This window comes from Colobus angolensis, unplaced genomic scaffold (assembly GCF_000951035.1).
Source record: "Colobus angolensis palliatus isolate OR3802 unplaced genomic scaffold, Cang.pa_1.0 Scaffold403, whole genome shotgun sequence".
NCBI lineage: Eukaryota > Metazoa > Chordata > Mammalia > Primates > Cercopithecidae > Colobus > Colobus angolensis.
In genome coordinates this window covers 953,680-975,203 of record NW_012117411.1, presented here as the reverse complement: position 1 = coordinate 975,203, position 21,524 = coordinate 953,680, and the positions used below count along the sequence as shown (strand labels likewise).

The 21,524-nt window shown below is 38.1% G+C and overlaps 1 protein-coding gene across 1 annotated transcript in view; it reads right to left on the bottom strand.

Moving 5' to 3' along the window:
• The window catches only part of ZNF277 (zinc finger protein 277), a 138,109-nt gene that overhangs the window by 4,544 nt on the left and 112,041 nt on the right, over positions 1-21,524 (bottom strand). The window contains exons 5-9 of the mRNA XM_011955931.1: positions 20,527-20,618; positions 10,765-10,875; positions 8,358-8,490; positions 2,339-2,406; positions 684-780 (exon numbers count right to left, since the gene is read on the bottom strand). Coding sequence (XP_011811321.1) covers positions 684-780; positions 2,339-2,406; positions 8,358-8,490; positions 10,765-10,875; positions 20,527-20,618 — 501 coding nt within the window. The remainder of the gene's footprint in view (positions 1-683; positions 781-2,338; positions 2,407-8,357; positions 8,491-10,764; positions 10,876-20,526; positions 20,619-21,524) is intronic.

The following is a 21,524-nucleotide window of genomic DNA, read 5'->3' as shown; positions in this document are numbered from 1 at the left end:
CATAATATTTTTCTATTATAATCACCCCTTTGCCCACAAGCTGTGATACTGTCATGAATCATTAGATGTTCCTCTTCCCTATCCGCCTTGTGCAGCTAAGGATCAGAGTGTAGGGTGTGTGTCCTCTTTCAGGTATACTGGGGTGAAAAAGGTTTAGAACTGCTAGCTCCAAGCTTCACTATAACATACAAATGGCATCTAGAAGGGAAAGCCCACACTAGGAATGCTCCCTAATTTATTCTCTCCAAATGCTGGCACCTGAAGGAACTGTAGGATCATGCCCTAGACCCTCTCTACTCACCCTCCTTTTTTTCCATTCCTTCGGGGGCTTTTAAATGGCAATGTTCTCCCTTCTTGCTCTCCTATTCACTAGCACAAGAAGCACTGGAAAAAAGACTCAGAACCTGTCCCACCTGCTGAGCTAGAATGATCTTGTAAGCATCTCAAAGGTGAGATGGCATCAGTGGTCTGAGAAATCTCACACTAACAAAGAGCTCACTCAGGTCCAGTCAACTGCACTAACTAAATTGCGCTGAGCTCTGGTTCTCTCCGACAGCCCTGGCCTGTCTCTTCTGTTTGGAATGATGATTGAGAAACTAAAGCATAAGCAGATGAGGGTGCAACAACTACCAGCTTTCTCCTGTCAGAATAAAACAAAATTCAAATAAATACAGGTATCTTACCTCCATGTGGACATACAATTTCTCAATTGTTTCTGCTTGCTTTTCACAAAATAAGCAGACGGCAGAGGCAGGGTGTTCTTCCCAATCAGACCAGTCGCTGTATTAAAAAAGAAAAGAGAAAATACAGAGATTCCCTTCATTAAGAGAGTATACTACACAGTGACTTGATATTACTTTCTCCTTACTAAGAAACCCTGCCAATCTCTTTCAACTCTGACATTTTGGTAAAGACTGTCACATCATATTATGACTCTCTGATAGAGCTTTTGAAATTCAAAGCAGCACCATGAAATTAATATAAATAGCGAACAGGTGCTGCTCCATTTTCTCCTATTTGCCATTCTTCTGAGTAGCTATCTCAGTCTAGAGTTAGAGGAATGTCATCCTGAGACAATGAGGTTTAATTTGCAAAGGAGACATTTCAGAAAATGTGATGCTCTCTCTCATTAACCACAACCACTGAGTGCACACACTGTGAGGTGTGATGCTGGGAATGTGTTTCTGCATGAAAAATAGTGTATTTTACAAAGGCAAACCATGTCTCTCTCATGAGGGAAATACTGATTATTTAAAACTGGGCAAGTGTTATATCTGGTGGTAGACAGCGAACTCGAAAAGGATACAAGATCCCTTTTACCACTTTGCCTGCTCCTTGCATTTACCTTTTTGAAATACTACCAACTTCTTATCATTCCCAAACCAGGAAAACTGCCAGGAGGGAAGAGTTGTGGAGTTGAGGAACACCCATGCAAACTCAGATGAGAGAATTTCTCATGGCAAGCCCAGAAATGATCACTGATAACACTCTCAAGATCAACCTAACCCAATTTGCACAGAAGCTTCCCGATTAGAAAACAGGAAACATTTTCCTTAACTCTATCCATCCAGGAGGGAGCCACCAGTCTTGGCCCAGGTCATGACTTACTATTTATAACCTTTCGTGTCATTAAAACTTCAACATTCACCCATTAAATATTCCAACTAGTATGTTTTAATGGGAAAGATGTTTTTATTTCAGTCTGGAAGACTCTCTGCCTGAATCTCTATGCATCAAGAAAATTCAGCAAATGGCAGCTCTCTACCTTTGCGCTTTACTTCACTATTAACATAATAATAATTTAAAATCCTGAGAGAGAGGAAAAAGGCCAAAAAGCTTTGACTGGAAAGAAGATGAAAAATAAGAAACCCTTTTAGGTTGAAAAGAACATTTCTCAAGCTTATAATTTCAAGCAAAGAAGCTGTGAATGTTTAAAGTTAGTCATCAATGGCCTGAACACAGAACAGGATTAACTTCAATGCAGTTACATTCTCTATTCCAATGAGAGCAACATGGAAAGTTCAAAGATCGTATCACTTCAAGGTCTGAGCACCAACTGAGCAGGCAAAGCATTTCGGAATGTATTTTTCTCTGAATTATATATTACTTGTGTGTTCAATCAATAGCTTTAATTTAGTTGGAATAACAGTGTCTTTAGGAATTTTTATGTCAAAGTTATTTTGAATTCAAGTTTCTGCCACATTACATGAAGGGATGCATGGCTCAGAGAAGGAATTTTTTCTTCTTAGGTTCCCTCTTCATAATTTAAACCAAACTAAAGCATTGTCTTCTTACTCCTGGAACACTGCAATTAACTAGCAGCAATAACAAGTCTTACTCTTCCTGATGGTCCAGCAACTCCCGATCGTCTTCCAACTGAACTTCTTCCCATGATTTTCCAAGTTCCTTTGTAGGAAGAACAGAGGGATGAGACAGATTGGGGGAAAGAGAAGGGAGAGAGTATGCAGAACTTCGAAAAAAATCAAAACCAAAAAAATAAACAAATCACCCATGTTTACATGGTTTTGAAACAGTACAAGTAGGATATACAGACGGTCCCCAACTTATGATGGTTTGATTCAACACTTTTTTTTGACTTAATGACAGTGCGAAAGCAATACGAAGTTGAAACCTTAATGTGATAATATTTTAGAGAAGTAGCAATATCCTTTCAATCAAGTTCTTTTCTCTTAAATTTGAACTAATGTTTCTCAACCCTGAAAGTGTATTAGAATCTCTGGGATTCTAATAGCCTTTGTTCACTGTTACATTTCCAGAGCCTGGCATATAGTGGGTACTATCACTATAAACTATTTTTTGAGTTGAATTAGAAAGTAGAATTCAATTTGTTAGAACTAAAAAATAAAAAAATACATCTGAGGTCAATTTAGATTATACCTCAAAAGGTTTTTTAAAGGTGATTAAATGAGTGAGTTACTGTCTATAAAGAAATAGTACTAAGCATGAGTAGGTGCTCTAGTACCTACTCAAATCCCTTTTATCCCTTACCATCAGTGGAAAAGTTCCACTCTTTTGGGGCTATGTCTGGCAAGCCTAGTCACAGTGCTAGCAAAACTTCATGGAGTGATGAGTAGGAATGATTTATTTTGGCCCAATCATTTCTTTTGTTCCCCTTGGGCCATTTCTTCCTCTCTTCTTGCCCTGTCTTCTTTCTATCCAGTCTTCCCATTGTGCCACGCAAAAGCAGACAGTGTCACAAAGAGAGAGGTAGGAACACTCATGGATATGTTTTCAAGCAGCTCAGCTACGGTTAGAATCAAGCCCACCTGACCTGCTACAAGCACAGATAGCTTTGTTGTTCAATATCCTTCTTTTGGAAAAACACAACCAAAATTCCCTCAATTACGGACTCTTTTTCCCCCAAATAAAGGTATTCATCTAGCTAAAAACAAAGAACTATGAGTGCCATTATGATTTAGGGGTAGAAAGAAAATCCATAATTTATCAACTGAATGAGAGGTTTTGAAGCTGTCATTATCTATCAGCTAAATGATGCATACATTTAAATATACAGAGATCTATCATAACGTCATTAGAGAGGGTTAATTTGGACTCTATAATGTGCTTCCCAGAGTCATCATGAAGTGTCTGAACCTCATTACAGAACACCAAAAATGGCCTCAACACTACCAACAGGATGCTTGTTAGAAAGTTGGGCAATGAATTAAATCTTTCATGCCTTACTTGGTTTTTCTGTACTTGGACTTAAGGTCATGGTTTTACTGATGCAAGGTATTACTAAATTATGGGCCTTCTGTGATTTGATCATTCTGAATGATAAGGGCAAATGTTGCTTGTCAATGAGTATTTTGAGCCAAAAGTAACAAAAAATATCTTCCACTGTTAAACTTCTAAACTCAAAGCATTATTTTGCAACTTCCTCAGTGTTAGGTACAATATGTAGAGATTTATCTAGGCCATACAGCATTAACCACTTATCCCACCTGAGAGGAAAATGAATGTCCGTGTTTACTAGTATATTTGGAAATAAGTAATTTGCACGTGACAGTGGCCCAGTTTCCTAAAGTGCTCTGCTTTAGTACAGTTAAAGATTCGATTTATTACAGAAACAAGACCCAAAGCAAAAAAAAAAAACAAAAAAACAAAAAACAAACCAAAAAAACCATGTAACTCTCTAATTAAGACACTGTGCCTGCTAATGAATCATGTCAGGAAAGCAAAGAATGTAAGAAAAACAAAGTTTGGAAGGCGTATCAGTAAAGATGTTCAGACACCCCCTCAAAGCCCTGCATCAGATGGCTCATGAACAATGAGAGGGTGGAAAAAAACATGGAAGAAAAAGATCCCCTTCACCCATCACACTTCTGCCCTGATACATAGTCACTTACGTGTGCTTACACAAAACTCCGGAAACAGAAAGTGTTTTAAGCGTAAATAATTTCACTAGGGAGAACTACAAAAAACTATGAAAAATCAGTTAAAAGCCTACTTTTGTTATAAGTGGTTTTGTATACTTTAAGAATAAAAAAATTTAAATCAAAGAATGAAAAAATTATGGCAAAACCAATTCCCTTTAGAAAAACTCAGAGTTTGAAACATGAGCATCGTAGGAATATGTAGCTGAAGCCTTGATGTTAAGCAGTCTGTTGCCCTCTGAGGAAAAGGTTATCTGAATGTGAAACTAACTGGCACCTTACCCCCAACCCATCCTCACTACCTGCTGAACTCTTTTGTTTGTGAGAAAAGAAAGCAAGAATTTGAAGTAGATAATTCAGACTATGCAAACGACTTTTAATGTTTTTGCAAGTCTGTTATTATTCAGAAACTGATATGAATGATTAAGCACAGAAAGTATCTCATCTAAGAAGGAAAACGGAACTTGTCAATTTGCTGAGCCCAGAAAGCCAAAAGCAGCTCCTCTGTCCACTGGCTCTCCTACTTCTGCTGCCTATTAGAGTGTATCTTGCCACGGATATCCTGGATGCTCCCATCACTGTTGCACTGGCAGTGTCTACGGCGTTTGAAGTGGAGTGAGGAGCTCTGTGTGTGAATGACTCAATGACTGCATATATTTGCTATAAGAGAGGTCAAACGCTGACTTTTGATATACCATTACAAAGAGTTCAAACTAACGTGCTTACGTGGTGGTCTTCCATACCGGCTTCTGAACTCTTTGAAAGTAGTGACTGAAATCAGCCTTTCTATCTACAATATTTTTTCTTTCTCTTCTAGCATCTGGTACCTGGAAGGCACTCAAATGTATGTAGAATGTATGACGTCAATAAAATAGATGTATAAACACTGATTACTAATATAAACAATTCTATCTTTTGCTCACACTCATGTCAGCCTTTTCCCTCAGAGGGATAACAAGGGAATATATACATATTTTTTAAATAAAATATTGTCATTATTGTTTAAGTAAAATTTTAGAATTTATTCTTCATATCGATTTATTATTCATGTTGTTTGCGTTAAATATTATTCTTTAATGAGGTCTGGAATAATACTAAAATGATACTGAGAAGACATTGGCCTTTATTTTTCTCTACCTCTACTCTTAGTATTTGGGACAGTTTTTTATACACTTATTCTATATATTATTATACTTTTAATTTATAACAGTATTCCTTCAAATATTCCTAGAATGTTACTACGGCTGATACCTCTGGTAAGCACGCCTCTAGTTTAACGCGTGGGTATGTCTTTAGTGAAGCCGATAGGCTTCTTCCCTCCTTTTCAAAGGTGTTTACATCATTTCCACAATGCTAAGGCATCATAACACATTTTAGGGTTTCTTCTTTTGTTAATCATTCTTAGAGTTTTTGGTTATTTACCTCAGCAAGAATTTCACATAGGAATACGGAATAGAAAACAGGGAACAGGAACAAGAATCAGAGTCAGGCTAGGAAGACTAAGATTGTGGAGCGGAGCCTTAAAGTGCTGATTAAAGTCAGCTTTACTTTGACCTTGGCTCACTTTTCAGTTTATTACAAAAGAGAATAGGCAAGGGTGGATGAACAGATCATTATGAACTCATCACCATTACTTGGCCAAAATACCCAACCCAAAGCATCAGATGTAGGTACTAGTCTTGTCTCAATTGTAAAAATGAAGGAAACTGATGCCCGGGATAAGTAATTTGCCCTAGCCATGTGACCTTCGGAAAATTAGCCTCTCTGTGCCCAGTCCCCTTACCTATAAGAGGCTTAATGACAATACCTGTGTCATAAAAATGTGATTCGAATTAAATAATTCCATATAAATACCTAGGATAGTGCCTGCAGATTGTAAGTACTCAAACAGCTGCTAGTTAAAAAAAGGACTTCTATCAATATGACTCTAAAGTTGTAATTTAATTGTCATTTTGTACATTGTTAAAATTGTACATTGTTACTTTCTCTTGAAATACTTCTCTAAATCTGTGGTCGACGCCACATCAAATCCTTGCCCTGTGTGAGCAGCATAATCTAGCACGCTCATCTAGAGATGGCTGGCCCTGGCAGATGATGTCAGTTTTGACAGCTACCCTACTTGATGCCCAGGAAATGAAGTATCATACTTTTCTAAAAGTGCTGGCAGAATAAGAGTGAGCAAATCCTTTGAAGTCTCCTCTAAAAGGTAAAAACCTCCAGCTATATAATGTTCTGCTAGTCTCAAGCTCTTCAACATTAGTTTTAAAAGAGCCCCAGAAGGAAGAACTATTAAATTGCTCCTATAGCTAGATGCAGTAGCTGAATATTTCTTAGAGCTAGCACTGAAGTCCACTCCCTATTAGACTGGGTTGGGTCCTGAAGCAGCATTTGCTCTAGGAAGTAATGACTGAGTGATTTCAAGAAAAGATTGAAGGGCTCAAAGGGTACGTTTGCCTTTAGCTGGTTGTAAAACATTTGTAGAAAACCATGGCAACCTCTTAGAGTCAATCTTCAAACACATGTTAAACTTGCTTCTCAAGGGGAATTTTAACACTACAAGGATTAGTTAGAACAGACAAAATTCCACCCTAAAACAGAGATTTCCAGCATAATTCAGGATATGCTTGTTTCTATCCAATAGATAAAATGGCTGATTATATTCAATTAGCCTTTTGTGACCAGTGGGTTTGGGTTTTAATTCAATTACATTGAGAGAAAAAAAAATTTCCATTTGCTTAAGAAAAATGCCCATTCAAAACAGAACTCTCCATTTTTCTTCCAGTTCCTCTGGAAAGTTACATAACCTCTTCTTTTATATGAGTAGTCATACACATTTGTCATATATAAAAAATATATAAAAATGTATGACAAATATATATATTTTAAAAATCAGTAGATTGAAGGCAGGCCCAGTAAGACTCCCCAGTCATTGTTGTCTATCATAAATACCCTCCCATATTTCCAAATGCCTCTCCCCCAACCCCCACTGTCTCCATTTGAATGCCTCTTCTTGAAATCTACAGAGGCCAGCAAATGGCATTGAGGTTTCTGGGGAAGGAGAGCTATCAATACATTTAAAATCCTTGGCATGGTAACCTGGTTAGTCTACCCCACCAGCCAACAAATAAAAATCCCATTTCATGGTAAAATGGTTTGGTTTCCTTGAAACTTCCCTTAAAAATAAGCTGACTGAAGAGAATGATAAAGATACACACCTGTAGGGGTGAAAGGGAAAGAGCAAAGAGATTGTTTTTAAAGAATTATTTCGCATAGCACCTAACACATCCAGTACTCAACAGTTTCTTTTGAACAGAATACAGAAGTCTCTCTGGCCAGGTGTAGTAGCTCACACCTATAATCCCAGCACTTTGGGAGGGCGAGGCAGGTGAATCACTTGAGGCCAGGAGTTTGAGACCAGCCTGGCCAACATGGAGAAACCCTGTCTCTACTAAAAATCCAAAAATTAGCCACGTGTAGTGGTACGCACCTGCAATATCAGCTACTGGAGAGGCCGAGACAGAATTGCTTGATCCCAGGAGGCAGAGGTTGCTGTGAGCCGAGATCATGCCACTGTACTCCAGCCTGGCCGACAGAGCAAGACTCCGTCTCAAGAAAAAAAGAAAAAAAAAAAGGAGTCTCTGGTCCCAAGTTAAAAGATATTACATAAATGGGGGATGGTATGTGGATATCCAAATACTGTATTTTTTTTTTTTTTTGGTCAAGATGACTGTGAGTTCTAGAGACATGACATTTTTATTACATAAACACTGTCAAATAAAAGACAAATCAAATCCAATGTCTTGTACTCTAACCATTTTAAAGCTAATCACTACTTGAATGTGCCCCTCAATTACATTTTGACCTTTGCATTAATTGCTTATTCAAATATTAGTTGGTCCTCAGAAAGATTTTGTTTGCAGTACTGCAATCAAATTTTAAGTTATGAAAAGAAAGCCTTACCAAATAATTGATGACATAAAATCGGTCATATTCTCTGTTCTTAGGATTAATCTTACGATGCTGTTTTTTCCTCATGTGATCTTTAAGTGTATTTTTGTCCCTGAAGGTCTTCTCACAGTACAAGCACTGTAAACTACAAGAAATACACAAACACTGATAAACAAGTCTCTTGCATAGTTGCTGCAACAGTCCTTTATTATTATTGAGTTTTGTATTTATTCATTTTAGGTCACACAGAATCTTCAAATGGGATATACCATCCTTGTCAGAAGCCCCCCTCACTTTATTCACTTGGCTTTGAAGAGCGCATACTATGGTGTATTTTTTAGTTAGCTAAGCTGACCAACTTGGCTCTTTAGTTAAGACTATGACAAAGATATGTCCTATCCAAAAATCATTTTGGTTCTTTACTAACTGAATTACCAGTTCTAAAGTAAGTATGTAGGTATGTTCTTCGTATAATTATAATGACTTGCACTGACTGCACCCAGTGTATATAATAATTACTGCATGGTTTGGGATATCCTGTGAGCTGATTTGCAGGGTTTAATTCCTTGCTGTAGTGCCAGCTAGCTGGGGGACTTGGTAAAGTTACTTGCCTTCTCTGTTGTCATTTTCTGATTTCTAAACTGAATACCAACATTTTAGAGATTTTGAAATGACAATTTCATATATATATTTATTGAGCACTCACTGTGCACTATGAACTGTGCTAGGTATTTATTCATGTATGTGAATAAGATAAATAGTAGCTGTTACTACCATATAATTCTCATAAACCTTCTGCTCGAATATTTCCACCGACTGGGCATTCATTACCTAATGAAGCAGCAATTACCAGTTTTGAGCAGATTATTAACAAAATGTCTTTCTCATACTAAGCCTGACAGTTGACACCACAAGTATTATAACTGCTATTCAGTAAAAAGTAGAGAGCTCTGCTTTCTGGAGCCACACAGTGTCTAAGTATAAATATCTTTTACATGGGAAACTCTCAAATGATTGCAATCTGTTATTGTTTCAATTTTGAATTTGTTTTTATCTCTACTAAACACCTTTTCATCAATTTCTTATGCCAAAGAATATATTCCAGGGCATAATAATATTCTTTTGTAGTATATTTTGTTATGGTTGACAATTTATGGGTGATAAGCTGATTACAGATATTCATTATTGCTAATCTTGCTAGAAGGCACATTTGGTCTTATGTTATAAATAGTCATTTAACAAAAGGGTGAAGGGACTCGATTTAACATAGTGCTGACATCAGAATTTGAATTTAAAACTTTTTATAATTAATCTGTATTACTTGCTACCTCTTATTTATTTATTTTTTTGAGACAGAGTTTTGCTATTGTTGCCCAGGCCAGAGTGCAATGGCGCAATCTCTGCTCATCACAACCTCTGCCTCCCGGGTTCAAGCGATTCTCCTGCCTCAGCCTCCCGAGTAGCTGGAATTACAGGCATGTAACACCGCGCCTGGCTAATTCTGTATTTTTAGTAGAGATGGGGTTTCTCCATGTTGGTCAGGCTGGTCTCCAAATTCTGACCTCAGGTGATCTGCCCACCTCGGCCTCCCAACGTGCTGGGATTACAGTTGTGAGCTACCGTGCCTGGGTCTTATTTTATCTTTAATGTTGTTGCTCTCAATGCTGTGGGTTGAAGCACCACATGTGTTAGTATTTTATTTAAATAAAAAAAAACTGGGTTCTCAGAGAAAAAATTTTGGGCTCTTTTCCTAGAAAAAAAAGTGGATACATTTTTGAAAGTCATTTTGGTGACCTAAAGAATTTTCTTTCCTATTTCAACAGGCTAAGCCCTGGATATAGTTGCCAGAATATGACCTTGAGGAAATGAGTATTATACACAAATGTGAATGAAAACCAAAAGGGAGAAGAATACATACAGTACGCTATGTTTCACACAAAATTAAACACCATTCCATAATTTGACAATATATTTACCTTACTAAAAACGTAGACAAGTTACAGTGAAAAGTAAAGGAATTACAATTCCAAAATTAAGAATAGTGGTTTCTGGGGAAATACTAATGAGGAAAGGCACACAGGGAGATTCAAAGGAATTAACAATGCTGTATTTCTTAGGTTAGACAGTGAGTGTATTCTTCATATCCTATATAGCATATGTTGTATGATATTGTATATTGTTGTATGTATGTATATTGTTTGGTATATATGACATAGTGTATTTGAAAAATTCAAAAAACACCAAAGGGCAATATGATCTAGACAAAATAAGGACTGTTGTATAAAGTGAGAACTCCTCCAGCATGCAACATGGGAAATTCCTGCTTCTTTAATTGCTCTATTAAATTAATTTTAAAAAATTCACAACAAAGTCCAAGATTAAAAGAGCTTTAGGCAGTGTTCCATAAATCAGTACCTACTTGTCAAGCTTTTTCTGTAATGTACACAAAAATTCATTGCAGTTTACAATGTTGTCTGGCAATCCAATGTTGAAAGCATGTTCTCTGGCCATGTGGTTCAAAATAACAGATCTAGGAAGAAATTTGAGCAATTAGGATTATTCACAAATCATCTAAGAACACATTTGGGTTGGAATAGCATTCACATAATAAAAACACTAATTAGAAGTATAAGCAAGTGCTAAGCACAAACGTTTCAGCTACTAAAGAGTGACATTATAAAGTATGTAAGTGTACAGTCACATCAGTTCTGTAAAGGGAAACCAAAGTTTGTTCCACTATCTGCTGCTTGGCTACACTCCATAGAAGAATCAGGTTCTGTCCTTTAAACCAGGGGTATTGGTCCATGGCCTGATAGGAACCAGGCGGCACAGAAAGAGGTGGGAGGCGGGCAAGTGAGCATTACCACCTGCACTCTGCCTCCTGTCAGATCAGTGGTGGCATCAGATTCTCACAGGAGCGCGAAGCCTATTGTAAACTGTGCATGCGAGGGATCTAGGTTGCGCACTCCTTACGACAATGAGAATCTAACGCCTGGCTTTGGGAGGCCGAGACGGGCGGATCACAAGGTCAGGAGATCGAGACCATCCTGGCTAACACGGTGAAACCCCGTCTCTACTAAAAAATACAAAAGCCGGGCGAGGTGGCGGGTGCCTGTAGTCCCAGCTACTCGGGAGGCTGAGGCAGGAGAATGGCGTAAGCCTGGGAGGCGGCGGAGCTTGCAGTGAGCTGAGATCCAGCCACTGCACTCCAGCCTGGGCGACAGAGCAAGACTCCGTCTCAAAAAAAAAAAAAAAAAAAAACAGTTTCATTCTGAAACGGGTCCCTGGTGCCAAAAAGGTTGGGGATCACTGCTTTAAACTATTAAATTAACTGTGCTGCTTCTACTTTTCCAATTCATCATGGAGAAGAGTAAGAGGCAACTGCCTAACAGAAATACAACCTGCTCTGACCTAAGATCACAGGCATTTAGCCAGTGGATCATCGGACAATGACCTGCAGCCCACAGTTAACAGGTCCAGTGTATCACTGGACAATGACCCAGAGCCCACAGTTAACAGGTCTATTAAATGCAAGGGCTGTGATAACCTGCAACACAATGACCAACTTCTTGATTAACTTACACAGAAAAGGACAAATGTAATTATGTAACTTTTACATAGCAAAAAAGTATACGTGTATAATATATTCTACAGAGTTTTTCTCACAACTTTAGTTCATAAAATAAAGGTGACTGTCTTGGAAAGCCTCATCAGTATAAGCACTATTGATAGACTATGCATAGTGAGATATTATATGGTTTTATCTAGATTATTTAGACACTTACATGGTCTCCCCCCAAAAAATGCTTTTAATGTTTTTTTTTTCCCCTTGAGAAAGTGAAATAAAGAAATCAAACAAACATTTCTATAAAGATGTTTTTTTTTTTTTTTTACTATGTAAGGGATACATTTATTAGCCTTGTGATTAGTATGCTCATTTGTCTCACTGCCTATTACTGATAACTTTGACTAAAACTACTTGTTGGCGTAGTTCACCATGCCTTTCGGGCCCACAAAAATTTTCCCAGGGGCAGCCCAGACAGAGCTAGATCTTACCAGGGGTTCCAGACCTGAGGCTCACGCCGTGGAACAGTTCAGGTGAAAGCGGAGCTGGGAGCCTCTTGTAGGCAGTGTGGTAGGTGTGTGTGTGTTTTGGGGTGGGGAGAGGGTGTCAGGCAGAGGGTCGGAAAGTTCCCCCTATCCCCAAGGCCATGTTGGGGTAAAGTACAGTGCCTCTGGATCCAGGTAGGTTCTCCTAGAGTGGCCAAGTCATAGTTAACATCTGCCTAGAACTTCCAGATGAAGATCCAGAGTCTAGATTGTGCCTGGGTGCTGTCAGAAATAATATCTGACTCAAGGGGTATAGGTGGGTTGGGAGGTTTCCCTCACCCTCAGGTTCTCTAGGATCAAAATGTCTTGCCATTAAGAGTCACACTGAATGTACTCAGGGGAGCCTAATCCTGCTCTCAACCTCTTTGGGGCCCAAGAATCTGGCATCTAGAGTCTGAGTTATGAGATGAGAGGCCAGTGGTTGGCTCATGGGGTAAATGAGTTCGGAGGCTTGGCCAGTCTCGAAGGCTCTGTTCAGGTAAGCCACAGTGGCTTCTGGGATCTAAAAGGATTGGTTTAGTAAGGCTTTTGGCTGCAGCCGGCAGCTTGCTGGGAGGGATGTGGGTGGAACTGACTGACAGTCCTTAGAACTTGTTTCCAGTCTTAGCTAGGCCAGGCCTTCTTGACTTCAAAGTGTTGCCCCAACAGCAACCAAGCCTGTCAGGTCTATCCAGGGCTTTCAGGCCTGACACCCAAGCCTTGGAATGGACCAAGATACAGTAGCTGGCTCAGGAGGTATAGGTGTGCTAGGAAGGTCCCCGTGATCCCAGGCTATGTTGCCCCACTGAGAACAAGCCCATGTGAGCCTAGGCTTGCTCTGAACTTTTTGGGGGCTTGCCAGCCAGGAATACAGACATTGAAAGTGAGGGAATAAAGGCTAACCAGCTATCTCAAAGCAAATAGGGGTGTTGGGAGGCTACACCCTGGCCACATACTTAATTGCTACCATCCCTAATGCCTTCTGGATCTAGGACAGTTCTACCACAGTGGGCCAAAATTGAGCCAGGTTTACCAAGGGTTCTATGACTGACATCTAAGAGTTGGAAGGGGACTGAGTGAAGGCCAAGTCAGTGTTAGGAAGAGAGTTGGTGCGGCTAACAGTCTTCAATTGGTCCTATGCTCTGATCTGGTGGTCCTTGATGTCCTCTCGTTTTAGGGGAGGTTCCCCTAGGAGTGGCCTATCCTTAGCCAGGACTACCCAGGGTTCTAAGCCTGATATCGAGGCTCTGAAAGGGGGGCCAGGTACAGATGGAGCTGGCAGCAGGCTCAAGAAGGGGCTGGCTGTCCTCTCCAATACTATGGTGGTTTATTTTACATGTCAACTTGACCTGGTTAAAGGATGCCCAGATAGCTGGTAAAAACAGTATTTCTAGATGTGTCTGTGAGGTGTTTCCGGAAGAGATTAGCATTTGAATCAGCAGACTGAGTAAAGAAGATAGCCCATACCAATGAGGTGAGGCATCATCCAAGCCTTGGGGGCCCAGATAGTTGAGCTGGGAAATTCATCTTCTCTTGTCCCTAGATACTCAACTTCATGGTTCTAAGGCCTTTGGACTCAGACTGAACTTACCATTGGCTTTCTTGGATCTCCAACTCACAGACGGCATATTGTGACACTTCTTGGACTCCGTAATTGTGTGAGCCAATTTCCATAATAAGTCTCCTCTTATATATCTATATATACTATTGGTCTTGTTTCTCTGGAGAACCCCGACTAATACAAGTACCTAAGTGGTTTGCTAGCTAATTCAAAATTAGCTTGATTCAGCCTGTTAGTCTGAGGTGAGAAGGGAGGGAAGGCTTCACCCTTCTAGCCACAGTTGCTGGTTGGTAAAGGGCCAAGAAAATCTTTGGGGCTTTGGAGTAGAGATGGCACCTTATGTGATCTGCTTCATATCAGATTTTGAAGTCCTTTAATTCTTGATTAGCCAAGATGATTCCTCAAATTGCTGAATTATTTCTTTAATTTTTAAATTAATTCCTAATGTCAATTTGCTTTAATTTCTGGGAAATTAAATGTATAACAGTTTAAATTATTATTTCAACTCCTTTCTTTATAAGCTTAATTTTATTATTAATGACCTAACTGTACTTTGACAACCATTTTGTTTTTTACTTTCAGTGCAATATTCAATAAATTACATGAGATATTCAAAACTTTATTATAAACTACGGCTTGTGTTAGGCAATTTTGCCTACCTGTAAGCTAATGTAAGTGTTCAAAGCATGCCTAAGGTAGGTTAGGTATATTAAATGTTTTTTGACTTATGATATTTTAAATGTACAATGACTTTATTGAGATGTAACCCCACTGTAAATCAAGGAGCACTGGTATTATATTTTTTCACATTCATAATGGTCCTCAAAAGCATGTAATAACTATAAATACATAATATCTTTTGGGCTGAGGTGAAGTTTTACTTAAAAAATTATTTCATGTACTTTTCCTTTTCAAATGTTCTTTCCCTATACTTTAGGAATAAATATTTCCCTACATAGTGCTCTCTGATCTCATTTTTTTCCTGGTTTAATACTGTTTGTAATCAGTTTTCACTAAACTTATAAATGTGATTTGGGCAAACAGGATTAAATTAAAGAAATAGCTTTGAGAGAAGCACTTCTGGAACAGTGGGGCACAGACCTCCGAAAATCTGCTCCTCTATTAAAGCAACAGTAGCACTGGTGAAAATGGTCAAAATCAACTTTTTAAGGACTCTGGAATTAACAGGAGGCATGCAACAATCCAACGAACATTTATTTAAGAAACATGGCTCAGCTGTGGTAAGAATGGTGTGCTCTGTGATGTTTTAATTTGCCCCATTCTATTCTCCTCCCCTTAGCTCCACAATAGCCTTGACAACAGCAGGCTGAGAGCCACTGGAGGGGGCAGAATACAAGTGGGCTATTCTGAAAGAAATGTTACAAGAACTGTTACTATTCAGCCTATATGGCAGGTGATGGGAAAAGGTCCATTCACAGGGTTTGTCTTTATTTGACATGATTCAGTTCACCCACTGAAAAAATTCTCACCCCTAGGGCATTTGCCAGAAACAATCAGTGACAATTTTGTAACATCACAGCTCCCTGAGGCAATACTAATTGCAGCAAACAATAGGCCAAAAAATTTAGAAGGAAAATCTGGGTAATGTGGTGTCTATAGAGGACTGTGAAAGTTGACATTTTCCTGGGGATCTAGAAGGCCATACACATGTGCCGGTCTATATATGCTCCACAAAAACCTGTGAAGATCCTAATCTCTCACCTCTGGTTAACCTTGAAACTCTACACAAGCAAGAAGTGGAGGCTAAAGCAGAACTGTAAACTGATGAAGTGCTGAAGGTGTGTCCCAACCCACATACGAAGCCCCTTGACAAAGGGCAGAAGATATAATGGTTCAAGGAATTTAACGAAATCTCTGTCTGATCATTAGCTGAACACTAAGCTAACTCTGCAGAGACTTCAGTGGCTACACATTAGCAATAATACGCACTTTGCAGAATTAGTCCAAGAAAGTCACTAAACACACTAAAAGTAACAGAAACCCTGGTGGGGTGGAGGTGGAATCCAATTTCCAGAGTTGCCACATTACTTAAATGTTGAGTTTTCAACAAAAAAAATTACAAGACATGCAAAAAAATAAGAAACTTTGGTCTATATACACGGGGGAAGAAAGCAGAAACAGAATCACCCCTGAGAAAGTCCAGATGTTGGACACAGTAGACAAAGACTTTAAGTTAGCTAATATGAATATTTTCAAAAGAACTAAAGAAACCCCTGTCTAAACAATCAAAGGAAATTATGAAAATGATATCTTACCAAACAGAATACCAATAAAAAGATATAAATTATTATGTATTTTATTTTTTTTAAAATGCTGCTCCATAGACATAGCAGAGATGTATCATAGGCAGAGTGGCCAAGAGTAAGCCAGGAAGTTTTTTTTTAAAAGACAACCAATAGAAATTTTGGATTTGAAAAGTACAGGCCGGGCCCGGTGGCTCAAGCCTGTAATCCCAGCACTTTGGGAGGCCGAGACGGGCGGATCACGAGGTCAGGAGATCGAGACCATCCTGGCTAACATGGTGAAACCCCGTCTCTACTAAAAATAGAAAAACTAGCCGGGCGAGGTGGCGGGCGCCTGTAGTCCCAGCTACTCGGGAGGCTGAGGCAGGAGAATGGCGTAAACCCAGGAGGCGGAGCTTGCAGTGAGCTGAGATCTGGCCACTGCACTCCAGTCCGGGCGACAGAGCGAGACTCCGCCTCAAAAAAAAAAAAAAAAGAAAAGTACAATAACTGAAATAAAAAACTAACTAGAGGGGCTCAAAAAACTTAAGCTGGAAGTAAGAATCAATGAATTTGAAGATTGGTCAAATGGGATTTTCCAGTCTTAGAAACAAAAGAAAAAAACAAAACAAAAAAATACAGAGCTACAGAGATCAAACTTACCAACATATGTATAACAGGATTTCCAAAAGGCGAGCGAAGAGAGACAGAGAGAAAGGGGACAGAAACAACATTTAAATAAATAATGTCTGAAAAACTTTTCAAATTTGATGGAATACATTAATTTAAACATCTAAGAAACCCAATAAACTTCAAGTAGGACAATCAAGATAATTAATCCAAGAAAATCACTAAACACACAAACAGGAACACAAATTATGGTGGGGCAGGGTAAGAATCTGATTGATGATCTCTGTAGCTGTTTATTCATTTTTTGTTGTTCTTTTCTCCTTCTGTCCTGAAGACCAGAAAATCTCAATTGAACAATCTTCAAATTCACTGATTCTTACCAAGAGCTAAGAGATCCTTATCAACACATAAACTGTCAACAGGCAAAGACAGACAGATCTTGAAAGATGTAAGAAAAAAGTCAACGTCTTACATACAGGCAGGCGGTGCTCAGTAAGTGATTTCTCACCAGAAATCAGAAATTATGGAAACTAGAAGGCAGTAGAATGTCATATTCAAAGTGCTAAAGAAAAAAGACTGCTAATCAATAATTCTGTACCCTGTAAAACTATTCCTCAAAAAAATATGGGAGAAAAAAATGAAGGAGAAATCAAGACATTCCCAGATAAACAGAAACTGAAAGAATTCATTGCTAGCAAATCTCTCCAACAAGAAACTGAAGAAAGTTCTTTAGGTTAAAAGGAAGGGACATTAGACAATAACTCAAATCTACATAAAGAAATCAAGATCACCAGTAAAGGTAATTATGTAAGTAAATATAAAATACAGTATAATTGCATTTTTAGGACCCTTTCTTCTCATATCTGATATGAAAGATAACTGTATAAAGCAGTAATTAGAAAACATGTTCATGAACTGGTAATATATAAAGGGATAATTTGTATGACAACAATAGCACAAAGGAGTGAGGAGGAAACAAATTATACTGGAGTAAATTTTTTGCTATTACTGAAATTAAGTTGTTATTAATCTGAAACAGATTGTTTTCAATTGAAATGTTAATTACAATCCCCAGGGCAACCACTAAGAAAAAGAGTTCAAAATCCATGGTATAAGAAACAAGGGAACTAAAATCATACATTAGAAAATACCTATTCAACACAAAAGAAGGCAACAATAGAGGAGAATAATGAGAAGACCTAAAACATATTGAAAACCAATAGCAAAATGGTAGAAGTAAATGTGATCTTATTAATAATGACATTAAACACAAATGAATTAAGTACTACAATGAAAAGGTGAAGACTGGCAGAATGGATAAAAAATGACCCAACTGTATACTGTCTATAAGAGATATACTTTAGATTCAAAGACACAAATAGGTTAAAACAAATAATGAAGGGTGTGGAGGAGAGGAGAAAAATTAGATGTATGGTAACAAGAAAGTACTCATTACTCTATCCTTGTCTGTTATCCACCTCCTTCTTTCTATTTTTATGTCCCAATGCTGGGAGGACACAAATGTATGCCTGCAACACTGCTAATACAGTGCATAAGTGGAATCAGGTTGTGTCTTTAATCTTACAGGCTGAGCTTTTCATAAATAAAAAGAACTGATGAAGGAAAGGGGAAGTTTTATAAGAACTAGACACTATTTATCTTTCTCACTGGTTATTTAAAAAAAAATATACATTTACTTATGCCAGAACAATGGCATAAGTCAAGACTACTGAGGAGCTCACGTGATTCCTATATGACCCGACTCAATAGAGAATGCAGATAAATTAGACTAGAAGAACAGGAGGATTATATTAGGAACTAGAGAAACACCAATATTTAATATGTTCAAATATGAATATTGTAAGAATTTAACATTACATGGATATTTCAAATCATATCAATATCCACATTCATCACTAGAACTTTATAGAAAACAAAAATATCATTTGTAGCTTCCCATATGCCAATACGAGAGATCTCTGACAATAATCACATGCCTCCTCACTAGGTCAATAATTACCTTAACATAAAATCAGAAATATCTTGTTAAAACATTGTCAGTAGTAATGTTTGGTAATTTTTCTGATGGTGGCATGGGTTTCCACTGGTACTTTTAAGTTAACTTTTAAGACTGGCCTTTATTGTTATGCCCATAAAGTCCTTTGAAATAGAAGGACAAAGTTAGAAGTAGAATCAGTGGCTGGGGCACAGATTTTTCTCTATGCTAACTGATCCGAGAATCAAACCTTCACCACTGGTGTTTTGAACATTAATGCCTCAACTAAACTCTTTCATAAATTCCAATAAGTAGCTACCTTCTCCTTTCCAAGGTTTTTCACATAACAATGTCAGTTACTGTGCTGGGCTATGTTTTCACTAAAGACTGCTTTCTTTCAAGTTAGCTGAGAATGATATTTTTCTGATTGTCCACTGTATGCTGAATCAGTGAAATCATCCTGAGTTCCTAGAGGTTACAACTTCATAACTTGTACTTAAGTGAATGTACATTTGTAAACATTACTGATGCATAATAATAAATGTATCTGGTCTTTGTCTCTTGTTCCTAGCACAAAGTTTCTAGTAATTTTTCTAGTGATAGGAGTATATTTATTATTATGCGAATGAGAAGATTCCTGGTAGGACCCTACATAGCTTCCAGATGGGGAATGGTCACCATAAAGACCAACCATATGATTAGAGGGTTAGGACTTTGAGCCAGTCAGACCTCCAGAGAGGGGAGGGGGCTGCTGCTGGAGTTCAATAATTTAATCAATCATACCTATATAATGAAGTTCTAATAAAAACTCAGGATACCAAAACTCAGAGTAGGTTACTGGCTGGTGAATTCCTTAATGTGCTAGGAGGGTGACAGGTCCTAATTCCTTGGGAAGAGGAATCAGAAACTCCTCATTCAAGACCCTCTCAAACCCTGCCCAATTTGTCTCTTCATTTGGTTGTTTGTCATCTGTATCCTTTATAGTAAAACTGTAATCGTAAGTACAGTGCTTTCTTGAGTTCTGTAAGTAATTCTAGCAAATTATCAAACCCATGAAATTATCAGTGGTAACCTCTGACTTTATAACCAGTGGTCAAAACTTTGGGTAGTCTTGGGACCACATGAATTTATGGCGGGTGTCTAATGTGAAGGCAGTCTTGTTTGAGCCTGTGCCCTTAAATATGTAAAACTTGATGCTAATCCCAGGTGATTAGTGCCAGAATTGAATTGTACTGAACCAGCTGGTTTTGGACCAGCTGGGATTGGTGATAGAATCACCAGTGCCCCCACTTCTTTTTTATGTCTTTATTTTTAATAATCAAAAGTGAAAAGTTACCAGTGATTTAGAGGAAATGAGTTAGTATATGGAGGTGCATCTGCACTAGTTTGCTGCATATGGTCTTGCCAGTCAGCCAGTTTTAAAAGCCCTATAATATTAAACATAAATCTGCTTCTGTCATTTTAAGAATTTATACCCCTCTGCTGCTTAGAGCAACTGCAGTCCATCTTTGATGTTGGGCATATTTTTAAAAAGTACTGCTTATAAACGAAAGGGTCCTGAGCCAACACATATAACATAATTTATATAACCAACAGTTAAGGATGTTTTGATGGGTTTCCAGATTAAAAAACAGTAACATTTAAAGATGCATAATGGCAAACCTGTTTCCAAGGAATTCTTCATTGCAAAACATACAAATGCCATGAAAATTGGTATCATTTCGTTCTTGCTGCTGTTGTTCCAGAATTTCTTTCTGGAAAGTAGAAACAGATTTATGATATTACCTTAATGCACAACTGGTTAATAAAAAATGTCAAAGTCTGGATGGGAGGAAACTGGGCTGCAAGCATAAAGGGAGTATATAAAAGTTGTCAACATTTCAAATTTCTCCATTCCTGTTTTTGCATTAAACTCCAAGTCTGTCCCATAAAATGCTTACAGAACACTCCACTTGAACAGCTATGTGGGAATTAAAATCAACAAGGTTTTACCACCTTTGCTACCCTGTCTTTTCCAGTGTTTTCCCATCCCCATCCTGTTCCAAAACCAAAACTGTGGTGGGATCATTGACTTGCTCCTTTTCCTAATTCTCAGTTTGATTTGTAATCAGGTTCTGATCAATTTTTCACTTGAGCTATCTTCCATGTAACTTTTCTCCCCTATTCCCAAGGTCACTCCCCGAAGTTCAGTTTTTATTCAGTCGTTGTGGGTTACTATAAATAAAGTCTCCTAAAGGGTCTACCTGATTTCAATCCCTTGTCTATCATAATCATCCTTTTTGCTGCTAGAATTTTTCTTAATATTTTCATGCATAATTAACTTGTTGCACCTCAACTCAAATAATTTAAAATATGCTCTGACAATATCCTGCTTGAATCAAGGTTGTTCCATATGTTATTTTTCCTGAGGTCACTTCCTTTTTCTTTTTCACTTTCACAAATCTTATCTGCTAATCAAGATCCTACTTGATACCTGTTTCTATAATGCAACCATTTCTGGCCACAGTACAACAGTTAAGAGCTCAGGCTCTGAAACATGGAACAGATTTGGATTTTAAATATGGCTCTCACATATAATTGATATTTAACTTCTTTAATCCTCAGTTTTCTCTTTTTTTTCATTTTTTATTATACTTTAAGTTCTGGGATACATGTGCAGA